This window comes from Camelina sativa, chromosome 7 (assembly GCF_030686135.1).
Source record: "Camelina sativa cultivar CO46 ecotype springtype chromosome 7, ASM3068613v1".
NCBI lineage: Eukaryota > Viridiplantae > Streptophyta > Magnoliopsida > Brassicales > Brassicaceae > Camelina > Camelina sativa.
The window spans coordinates 15,914,481-15,926,441 of record NC_141886.1 but is presented as its reverse complement, the minus strand read 5'-3'; the positions used below and the strand labels follow the sequence as shown (position 1 = coordinate 15,926,441).

Sequence of the window (11,961 nt, the reverse complement as noted above, 5' to 3'; positions counted from 1 at the left end):
TCCTAAATTTAAATAAATATGATTTTAACACTTTTGTTTTTTGAATTTTTGTTTCACTGTGTCAAATATTAGTAGATTACTCCAGTAGAAAGAGGGTAATGATTTTATTTTATACATATCCTGATCTTAAAAAATTCAAATGTTTTTATGAAAACCATCCTGAATTTCAAGAAAACCTCATGGAATCAAAGGTCCCATGGACGTAGTAACTATGTGGTTCTAGGAAGGTCTTCCTAAACCATCCTAAAACTTTTAGGAAAGTCTTCCTAAAATTTGTGGTTTAAGGATTTGAACCTGATAACTTTGTGTCTAGGCAATAATCTAAGCCATTAATTCGAGTATACATTGAGGCAAAATCATTAACAAAAAACCAAAAAAACAGTGATTTTAGACATGAAGCTAACTGGGATACGAGGCAGTCCTTAAGATAAATATATCCATCTTTACCATCACAAACAACAATTTCGATAGTTTGGATCGACTTCAAGGAGATCCCAATTCCTCTCTCGTACTAAGCGCTCCTTCTCCCATACTAAGTGCTCCTGAATTCAGTTTTATCAGGAGCAGTAGAAAGAATTAACCAAAGAGATATGCAAGACAAAGAACTAACCTGAACGTTTGCTTTGATCCATTAAGATCTCCTTGAATTTCTCACATAATGCTATAACCTAAAGAAAATATGACAGTACTTCATATGGCGTTCACTAAGGAGATTTCCAATAATTAATCACTATCAAAACACATGACTTGGAAATACAAAAGAAACCAACTTCACACACGCATCAAACAAGACGGGTGCAAATATTTCTCACCATCCTTTGACATATTATCCCACTAATTGAAAAGCTAGTAAGGAAAAAGAGAGATTTTAATACATTTTTTAGATAGACAACAATATCGTTTTATTGTCTTGAATAACCACTCGTCGTTCGCCTTTAGGAAGCGCTAATAACGGCACAACTGACACCCAATTCCTTCTAAACATACATACACACGAAGAAGATGAAGATGTAACCTTTGCCGCCTTCTGTCTGATGTTTCCAACACCACTCCTCTTCTTTGAATTCTGATCTAATCGGTAGGTTAAGCTAATCGGCGGTGACAGCGAAGATAGAGCGGCAACGGGAGGTTAAGCTAATTGGCGGTTACGGCGGAGATAGAGCGGCAACGTTCCAGAGCGATCGGCCGATTGAAGATGGAGGAGGATGTGGGGGTGTGAAAGAGTAGTTACGGGAGAGAGATAAAGATGCGGTGTTCGCCGTGGTATAACAACGATGCGTTTCCCAATTTTATTAAATATTTTAATTAATAATTTTATTATATTAAATATTGTGTGCTAAATTTGGAAAATAGGAAAATGTGTGGTAGCTGTCGAAGAAAAACATAAAATGTGCTATTTTTATTAATTGCCTTTATTATTTTTCTCTTTTGAATTTTTTTTTTTAATAAAATGTAAAATTTATTCAAAAAATATATTTTTATAACAAATGCAACATATATAATATTATATGAAAATTATGGTATTTTTTATATCAAATTGATTAATTATGAAGTTCATGAAGTCATTTCTGATGGGTTTTGTCTGTCAAGCATAAAATTACAGTATTGATTGGTTCGTCACGGCTTTATCTTACTAGTAGTTTTGTCAAATATTTTGAATGGACGACGGTTTTATCATTTACTTTTAAATATTAATTTATTTATGTGATCTTGAGCGATAAAGTGCATGCCGAATCGTGTTTTACTGTTTTATCATTTTGTTTGAATGCTTTTAAGTTGCTTTTAATTATATTATATAATAAATAAACTAAATTTTGGGAAATGCTTTTTTAATCTATTCGTTTAAAAATATGTTCCTTTCATCTATACATTTTTAAAATACTCTTTATAAATTTTAAAATATTATAAAGTTTTATATATAAAGTATTTCTATATAGTAACTACTATGTATTCGAAGAATATATCCCAATAGTATTAAGAGAAATATCCTAAAATATCATCAAAAAAAAATTTCTTCCTAAAATACCACACACTCCTTTTTCCATTAATACCATTCATTAATCAATAAAATGACTATTTTCTCCTTGTGTATAAACGTATCAAAAGAGTTCTGATCTCAAATTGATGATGGCGGCGGCGATCTCTTCGTTTACTATAGCTAATGAAGATCGAGATTAGCAACAATGGTCATTCCAAAGCCATTTATGTGTCTGGACCCGACGACACTTTGATCGACAACATCAGTGATGGTTAATCTGGCGATCGGGGTGGAGAAAGAGGTGGAGCCCGATCTGAGGTGGTTATGGCAGTGGTGGAAAAGAGGAGGACGAAGCGGTTATGGTGGATGTGGAGGCAACAATTTAAAATGCAAATTCTTACTGATTTTGATGCTTTCAGGTTGATATAGAGCACAACTTGTGGAAAGAAGAAGAAGAAGGTTCGTTTCACTTATTATCCATTATTCCATCTTTATACGATACAATCAATGTGTGCCTATTGTAAATGTAGGTTTAAGAAGTAAGTTTTTGAGAAATTGATTTAGGTTTCGTCTTATGGGAGATTGATTTGTCTTATTTGGGTAAATGAAGGTTAAGTATATGTATTCAGTGAAGATTTAGGTATCTCCTTGCACTTGTTTCATACAAATCCAGAAATTTAGGTATATGTGATCCATTTCTCGAAAGAGTATGGTGTAATTCAGCTTTGGTTGTGTAATCATTGTCTTATTTTGTGTTTTAAGTATCACTCTTCATGATCTTAGTATTTAATAGTTTCTCTTGTACCTACAGATGTTTGTTTAAATTAAACAAAAATGGAGCAAAGAAAAGCAAAAGGAAAAGGTGAATAACATGGTGTTGTTTGATCAAGACACTTATGACAAGCTTCTCACTAAAGCACCCAAGTTCAAGTTCAATACTCCATCGATTCTCAAATGAGGGTATTTTCCAATATTTAATAGCATTGTCTTATTCTTTATTAGAAACATATGATTGGTGTTGTTTGCTGTAATTTCCACATGATTCGAATAGTTTCTAGTTATGCTCTGCAATATAAAAAAAAATATAAAAAAATAGAAGAGTGTGTCTCTAGGAAGGAAGATAATAAGAGAGCTAATACGTGGTCTGGGAGAATTGTGTGCTTTGTGAAATAATTTCATTTTGATGTTAATTGAATATGTATGCTAGTTTCTCTACAGTTTCTGGAAAGATTGGATGGTATTTATGATTGTGAAAGCTTGAATCTGTGAGTTTCTAATAGGATTTTGTGTAATTCAGGATGACATTCATTAAAAAAATAAGGAAAAAATGGGAATACACGCCCGCTCGTCTCTCGAGCACACGGTCTCATCCTATTAAGTTGTGAAAGTAACCATTAGGCCAAAGCCTATTATTCAAGTATTATTTAGCAATTGTTAAATATATAGTTATTAGACGTGCATTTTGTGATTTCTGGAAAGATTGGATGGTATTTAGGAAGCGTTTTCTGTAATTTAGGATGACATTCATTAAAAAAAAATAGGCGCATTTTGTGATTTCTGGAAAGATTTGATGGTATTTAGGAAGCGTTTTCTGTAATTTAGGATGACATTCATTAAAAAAAAATACGCGCATTTTGTGATTTCTGGAAAGATTGGATGGTATTTACGAAGCGTTTTCTGTAATTTAGGATGACATTCATTAAAAAATATATAAGGAAAAAATGGGAATACACGCCCTCCCGACTCTCGAACACACGGTCTCATCCTATTAAGATTGTGAAAGTAACCATTAGGCCAAAGCCTATTATTCAAGTATTGTTTAGCAATTGTTAAATATATAGCTATTAGACGCGTATTTTGTGTTTTCTGGAAAGATTGGATGGTATTTAGGAAGAGTTTTATGTAATTCAGGATGATGTGAGTTCAAACCCTTGTGGGTGTGTATTTCCATTTTTTTTTGTTTTTCAAAGAATTCTAAGAACAATTTTATGAATGCCATCCAGAGCTATCAATGAATTTTTCATGAATATCAAGGTATGCTTCCTCAATTTATAGAGAATTAGCATTTAATTCAATTAACATCAAATACAAATTATTTTACAAAACACGCCATCCAAACTATCTTTAACATCAATTTCTAATGTGAAAACAAAAACCATCTCTAGAGAACGAACCAACCCCTAAACATCTCAATTAACTCAGTGTTTAGGAAGGTTTTCCTAAATTTCAAGTGAACCTTCCTAAATATTATATTGTCCTTCCTAAACTTTATAAAAGCCTTCCTAAATTCAAAAAAAAAGGTCTTTCAAAAATTTCTTGGAATCCTCCTAACTGATAATTAGCATGCCTATCTCATGGTATAATGAGTAACAAGTTTTGTAGTAAATATATATTTGTCACAAAATCGTAATAAGAAAAACAAAGACCAATACAATGTGGTTTATTAATAGAATAGCGAGTTCGAATTGCTTGGATAACAACAAAAACCAATGCTTCAAAACTAAAGATCAGTTTTCAGTATGATCCCTGACATGTGTGATTTGTTATCTCTCTTTGTGTAACCTTGCCTTGTCCTTCTGTAAAAAAATAATGAAATCAGAAAATATGTTTAGGAAGGTCTTCCTAAGCTTTACTAATCCCTTCCTGAATTTTAGCTACAGTACGTCGAAAGAGAAAATACCACATTAAAACCTCATCCATCTACATAAACCAATACAGACGCACCATGTAATACCCTTCAAAGCTACTTATGCGTTGCACACCACAACATAAAAAATAGATTCTTTGAACCAAATAGAAAAAATTAACTCTCCCATGTATGTCATTTCTTTTTTCAACAGATTCACATTTTAGAAATGTGATGAAAGTAGCATACTTTGCCATTATGTTGATTGATTAGGTACCTCTGATCCCAAATCAATCACAAAGAATCTAATGTGTTGCAATGAATTCAATATTAGACTCTCCATTTGACTAATTCAAACATTAGGTGTAAAAGGAACCTAACTAGTAACAAACATAAGATATTTACGAGTGAGCACATGAGACTTAAACAATGCAATTGTTGCTCGAGTTTAAGTATCTCCACTAATCTAAAATCCCTCTTTGATTATAGGGATCTACAATAATTGTGTCATTCTTAACATATCAAAACCAAGATAAGTCTACAGAGTATTGAGCCATAAATCAAGGAATTAGATTCAAAATTTCAAGACTTAATAGATAGGGATCTTAGAAATTAAGATTAATGACATTGAGAAAAAAATTTACCTCTTGAATAGCTTTGATACTTCCATCCAATGTCCCGAGATTTTTTTTCATTTGGAAACACAACTCCAAGTTGAGTCCCAGCAAGCTCAACACAAGCTTGAATCTGAGATCACCGAACCGATTTCAAATATGACGAAGGATAACCAGCATATATAGTGTCGTTTTCTATGCTCATTAGGAGGCTTGAGCCATCTGAGAGTACAACATCTGAAGCGGATACAAAGATCTCACAATGTGCAAATTTAACGAAGACACATCATGATTTGAGATCGTCACTGTTGAGATATGTTATCACAGATTAAAACGCAAAACGACAAAGCAAGGCGAGGTGAGGAGAGTGCACGGCGAGGTGAGGCGAGGAGAGTGCACGAAGAGATGAGGCGAGGAGGAGTGAAACAGTGAGGCCAAGAGATGAAGCAAATAGGCGAGTGTTTGATGTGAGGGTAATTTTGTCAAATTGTTTAATGACAAATGTTAGAACTGGAAATTGTTGGGACTTGTGGTATTTTTGACCCAAAAACTTAAAATCATAGTATATATGACAATTGCCCATTAATTAAAATTTTAAAAAGTTTTAAAAGTTATTTTAAAGGCTATGAAGTCAATTTATATTGGCATAATTTGATTTCAATAACCCGACACAGAAAAAAATAATCAATTTATTTAATGATTGGATTTGAAACTATGTAACCGAGCCAATTAAAACCGATATCTGAACCAAACTTAACCGAATTTTCATTCGTCTCAATTCGGCAGAATCTAAGCCAAACAAAGAAAACCAAAAACCTAGAGAACTTAACCGTTCATCCAGAATAAATCGAATGCCCATGGCCCCATGACTAGTTTGTTTCTCAAAGATACTTTGATATCTATATTGTGACTTGTGAGTGTTTAAATTATTTCTTGAGAGTAAGTAATATACTAATATCCCTTAGAAAAACTTTCCACGTTTTACAGTATATGAAGTCTATATAAAAAAAAAAAAAAAAAAAAAAAAAAAATACATCAACTGAATACGGATACCGCGTTAGCTTTAGCTAGTCATGTGGCAGGTGGATAGTCCACTTCTCAGTTTTTCGTATGAGCCATGCATGTGTGGGTTAGTTGATGCAGTCTTTGGTAGATTCTTTAATGGCCCAAACTCAAACTCACATGTCACATGATTCACATCGTAGGTAAACCATAGCCGGATAGAAAAAATTATCCCAAACACCGAGCTCGGTCTATTTTGTTTTTTTGCAATTACCTTATAATTCATACTGTTGTAATTTCCTATTTAAAGCTCGTGTTTACTAATCATTTTTTTTTTTTGGTTAAAGAGTTTACTAATCATTCACTACACTATTCTGCTGTTATGTTTTTTTTTTTTTTTGCTATGTAATGCAATAAACATGAAAGTTACTTAATTCCGGTAATTAAAAACATCATCATTAATCATTCATCATTCATCATTCATCACCCTCACATGCAGATTGGACCTTACACATTCCCATGATGTTCTGTATAATGTGATTGCAACGCAAGGCAAGACATCTCTCTCCCTTTTTGTCTCTCACCATAAAAATTTAAAGAAAACAAATAAAAACATTAAAGAACTTTCACTACCTACCACTTGATACCTCCATCTCCTCTTCTTCTCTTATTACCTTCCACCAGATCTCTCACTGCCCATTATTTCAAAGTTTTCTCCTATTTTTAAAAATCTTTTCTTTGTTTTATTTTCTCCTCTTCTGGTGTCGTTTCAATTGTCTCTATTCACTTGCTGGGGCCAGAGCGTTTATTTGGATATGTTTTTTACAGTTTTAGTGTAGTTGTTGTAGTTACATGACAGCTCCTTACAAGCTTAGATCTCCACAGTCCTTTCGTTATCCTCCTTCCACATTGACACTTGCCTTAAGGAGAGGGCCAAAGAAAGGTCTTGTCTCTTTGTCTGAGCTGTTCATTTTCTTTATTTCTTGCTTCTTGGATTTGCTTCTTTACCGTTTTTCTCCTGATTTTTCTCTAAGTGTTTTCTTTCTTTTCTCAAATTTGGCTTATGCATTTGGTTCTAGGATCTGGAATTCTTTCTCCTTCAAGATTAGTAAATGGGTGTTAATTCTTATAAGATCTGAAATATCAAGATCAGGTAATTAAACATTAAATTCTTATCTGCTCTAGTACTTACTCTGTATGTATTGTCTGTTTATATTTATTTAAGACCAACATTATTGCTCGTGTTCTTTAATATGTACTTGAGTTTAGCTACTTCTGTTTGTCCTTTTGTGTGTTTTCCTGGGAATATTTTGTCCCTCTGTGAGTAAATTTCAAATGTGGATAAACAATGTACCACAAACACAAACTTGGACTCTGTTTATCTCAACAAGATTTTGGAAATTTATGTAAAGGTTAGGAAAAATATGGGAGGTGACTTGAAAAGCCAGCTATCTAGAGAGAGCTCTGTCTTTGGACTTAAGGTTTGGGAAGTAATTGGGATAGCTGTTGCTTTACTCATCATAACCATCCTCTCGGTTCTTTCGTTTTGTCTCACTTCGAAAAAGAAATCAAGAAAATCGAAAACCGGTCTTCCCGTCATCCAAACTCCTACGGTCTCCAAGGAAATCAGAGAAGTGAGAGTTGAGCATGTCTCAGCAAGTAACTTTGCCCCTGGTGAAGGCATTCTTCTCACAATTCAGGACAAAAATAACAAAGACGCAGAGAAAGTAATGGTTCATTTGGATATGGGGAAGAAGAGAAGTAGTAGTGGCCGTTCAGGCTCGTTTCATCATTTAGAGATCATAGATAAACATTCTGAGTCGGCTGAAGAAGTCTCGGCTTCTTCATCATTGTATAACGTTGCAACTCCATCTCCATTGTCTGGTTTGCCTGAGTCTCACCTTGGCTGGGGACACTGGTTTACACTGCGAGATCTTGATATAGCAACTAACAGATTCTCAAAGGAGAATGTGATTGGTGAAGGTGGTTACGGTGTTGTCTACAGAGGAGTCTTGCTTAATGGAACTCCTGTTGCAGTTAAAAAGATTTTTAACCAGTTGTGAGTGATCATGGTTACAAGAATTTCAAATTTCTTTTCTCATTTTTTGTCGTTTTGGGTTTAGTTTGATTGATTAGTTTTGTAGGGGACAAGCTGAAAAGGAGTTTCGAGTCGAGGTTGATGCTATTGGTCATGTGCGGCACAAGAACTTGGTCCGGCTTCTTGGTTACTGCATTGAAGGCACACACAGGTAGGTGAATATTTGTTTAGCTTAGGGGAAAGAAGCCAAATATGTGAGTTTACTTACTAAGATCAGTGGAGATTGTTATTAGGATATTGGTTTATGAGTACGTGAACAATGGAAACTTAGAGCAATGGCTTCACGGAGGAATGAGACAGCAGGGATATCTAACTTGGGAAGCTAGGATGAAGGTTCTCATAGGCACATCGAAAGCGTAAGCAAGCAAGATCAATCGTTTAATCTGTTTTGAAATTTCTTCTTCTAGTATACTGATCAATGATTCTCTGTATAGTCTTGCATATCTACATGAAGCAATAGAGCCAAAGGTAGTGCATAGAGACATCAAGTCAAGCAACATACTGATCAACGACGAGTTCAATGCAAAGGTTTCAGATTTTGGCCTTGCCAAGTTGCTTGGCGCTGGGAAAAGTCATGTGACAACTCGAGTGATGGGAACATTTGGGTGAGAGACTTATAAACATTAAAAGCAATCAATCAAGAAGTCTTATAAGTATCAACGCTAAATGCTTTTTGTGGACGTTTTATAGGTACGTTGCTCCTGAATATGCAAACACAGGGCTGTTAAATGAGAAGAGTGATGTCTACAGCTTCGGTGTTGTTCTCTTAGAATCAATCACAGGAAGAGACCCTGTGGATTATGGCCGTCCTGCTCATGAGGTAACAAACTATTTACATTTAGTTTAATGAGTTTTAGAACGAACCAACACCAGAGTATTGTAGGTAAACCTAGTGGACTGGTTGAAAATGATGGTTGGAACAAGGCGATCAGAAGAAGTAGTGGATCCAAACATAGAGGTTAAGCCGCCTACAAGATCCTTAAAACGAGCTCTTTTGACGGCTCTAAGATGCGTTGATCCAGATTCGGACAAGCGGCCGAAAATGAGCCAAGTTGTACGTATGCTTGAGTCTGAAGAATATCCCATTCCAAGAGAGGTTAGTGTTCTAACAGGTGATTTATCCTAACATACACCATAATAGGTTTTGGTTATAACAAGGATTATGTTTCTTTCAGGACCGAAGGCGTCCTAGAACGCGAGAGGGGAGTATGGAGATAAACTCAGACACTGACATGAGTACTCCAGTTTCAAGATCACAGAGCAAGAGACAATAATCTGAGTAATTTATCAATCTGCGTAAGCTTTCAATGCGCATCATGATTATGAGCTATTCTTTGAACTTGTTCTTTTGAATTTTTTGTTATTTTTTACTGCTTTTGAATTGAGATGAGTAGACCATAGAGGATTGTTTGTACATGGAAACTTGGTTTGTATTTGGAGCTCCTATATCAAAATAATATATTGGTGTGTACAGTATTATTGCATGAGCTCTTCAGACTCTACTCTACTAAAGTCACACGGCAACTACTGAAAGCAAATTAGCTCACTAACCAAAATAATCCATTCACCAAGTGTTGACCAATACGATCAAGTTTATCCACTAGGTTGACGTTGTCCTCTAAAGTAGTACAAATATTCCTTTAATCTTGTTTTTCTTTAGGACGTAGAAAAAAATTTCAAATATAAAAAAAAATATATATATCTGGTCTTGGAGTTCAGCTGGTCTTATGAGCCGAAGGTCACGGGTTCGAGCTCGGCCGAGACAAAGTTTTTAAGTTTTTTATGTTAAAATTACCAATCTCTAAGTCTTGCCCATGTGTGCTTAAAGAAATCAAAATGACTATGTGTTATGGTATCAATCTCTCTAATTTACAAATATAACCATTTAATATATTTTCCTCTAACTTAAGTCATAATATATTTTCCTCTAATTTTACTCATTTTGGAAGTTTTGCCCGGTCATTTTGTGTAGGATTTTCTCGTGTCTCCATTACACGTTCTGTCATAAACTCCACTATAAGTACCTCATTTATGACATTAACCATCATCAAATCACACTCTTTCTCGCCGGATCACACTATTTATGTTGTATATCCATTGCAATAACAGATGTGTACAAAAAATTTAAAATGTGAGGAATGAGACATCTGGTCCCGTAGCTCAGTTGGTTAGAGCGTTGGTCTTATGACCCGAAGGTCGCGGGTTCGAGCCCCACCGGGACCAAATTTTGATACCAATTTCTCTCTCTCTCTCTTTGATGGATTGTATTAACATACCTATTTAATCTATTTTCCTCCAATTTCACTCATTTTGGAAGTTTTGCCAGAAGTCATTGTAACCACTTCTTTCATGGTGTCAACCATCACCAGATCACACTCTTTCTTGCTGGATCACACTATTTATGTTGGGTATTCATTGCCAACATTGATGCATACAAAAAATTTAAAATACAAAAAAAGAAGCATCTGGTCCTATAGCTCAATAGGTTAGAGCATTGGTCTTATGAGCCGAAGGTTGCGGGTTCAAGCCTCGTTGAGACCAAACTTTTTAAGTCTTTCATGTTGAAATAACCATTCGCCAAACTTTGCCGATATGTGACGGATTTTACATATATACTCATCTTATCTATTTCCTTCCAAAGTCACTCATTTTGAAAGCTTTGCCATAACACATTGGGGCAAGATTTTAATTTTACAGTGTCTCCTTTACACGTTTCGTCATAAGCTCCACTGTAACCACCTCTTTCATGGCGTCCAACATCCTAAGATCAGACTCTTTCTAGCAATACCACATTGTCTATGTTGTGTATTCATTGCTACTGTCAATGCAACCACCATGACTTCTTCCACCACCGGTTTCTCTTGAGGAAATTCTCTCAATCTTTGGGTGCAATTGGATGACAATAAAAGAGAGATGAATCTAATTTTCACGAGAACTCATCTCAAAATGCACCTCTTACGCTAAATTCATATTCATCTAACTTTTTAGTAGGGCCCACATAGTAGATGAACAAATAGTACTCTCTCTGTTTCAATCTCTCTAATCTACAAATATAACCATTTTATATATTTTCCTCTAATTTTACTCATTTTGGAAGTTTTCCCCGGTCATTTTGTGTAGGATTTTTTGGTGTCTCCATTACACGTTATGTCATAAAATCCACTATAAGCACCTCATTTATGGCGTCAACTATCATTAGAGTAAACTCTTTCTCGCCGGATCCCACTATCTATGTTGTATATTCATTGCCATCATTGATGTGTACAAGAAATTTAAAATGTGAGGAATGAGACATCTGGTCCCGTAGCTCAGTTGGTTAGAGCGTTGGTCTTATGAGCCGAAGGTCGCGGGTTCGAGCCCCGCCGAGACCAAATTTAGATACCAATTTCTCTCTCTCTCTTTGATGGATTGTTTTAATATACCCATTTTATCTATTTTCCTCCAATTTTACTCATTTTGGAAGTTTTGCCAGAAGTCATTGTAACCACTTCTTTCATGGCGACCACCATCACCAGATCACACTCTTTCTTGCCGGAGCACACTATTTATGTTGGGTATTCATTGCCAACGTTGATGCATACAAGAAATTTAAAATACAAAAGATGAAGCATCTCGTCATGTAGCTCAATAAGTTAGAGCATTG

The 11,961-nt window shown here is 35.0% G+C and overlaps 1 protein-coding gene, 1 long non-coding RNA gene and 2 other non-coding genes across 6 annotated transcripts; 3 read left to right on the top strand and 1 right to left on the bottom strand.

The window, feature by feature from the left end:
- Positions 1–272: 272 nt before the first annotated feature.
- LOC104701090 (uncharacterized) lies at positions 273–1,310 on the bottom strand. 2 transcript variants are annotated; one of them, XR_753738.3, is made up of 3 exons: positions 1,016–1,310; positions 611–668; positions 273–542 (listed from the first exon to the last, which is right to left on the bottom strand). It is a non-coding gene; the product is annotated as an uncharacterized LOC104701090 (long non-coding RNA). The 2 variants fall into 2 exon arrangements; XR_753737.3 differs by having other exon boundaries at positions 876–1,296.
- A 5,454-nt stretch (positions 1,311–6,764) lies between these two features.
- Positions 6,765–9,797, top strand: LOC104701088 (putative receptor-like protein kinase At5g18500). Of its 2 annotated transcripts, none has more exons than XM_010416720.3 (9): positions 6,765–7,163; positions 7,300–7,373; positions 7,633–8,279; positions 8,365–8,469; positions 8,552–8,674; positions 8,753–8,923; positions 9,009–9,138; positions 9,202–9,414; positions 9,494–9,797. In XM_010416720.3, the coding sequence occupies exons 3-9, from the start codon at positions 7,645–7,647 to the stop codon at positions 9,590–9,592; spliced, it is 1,476 nt and encodes a 491-aa protein (XP_010415022.2). In that variant the 5' UTR covers positions 6,765–7,163; positions 7,300–7,373; positions 7,633–7,644; the 3' UTR covers positions 9,593–9,797. The 2 variants fall into 2 exon arrangements, with proteins under 2 accessions (XP_010415022.2, XP_010415023.2); XM_010416721.3 differs by having other exon boundaries at positions 6,912–7,163; positions 7,638–8,279.
- Positions 9,798–10,467: 670 nt separating this feature from the next.
- TRNAI-UAU (transfer RNA isoleucine (anticodon UAU)) lies at positions 10,468–10,541 on the top strand. Its single transcript has one exon. It is a non-coding gene; the product is annotated as a tRNA-Ile (tRNA).
- A 1,074-nt stretch (positions 10,542–11,615) lies between these two features.
- Positions 11,616–11,689, top strand: TRNAI-UAU (transfer RNA isoleucine (anticodon UAU)). The gene has a single exon. It is a non-coding gene; the product is annotated as a tRNA-Ile (tRNA).
- The last annotated feature ends 272 nt before the right edge of the window (positions 11,690–11,961 follow it).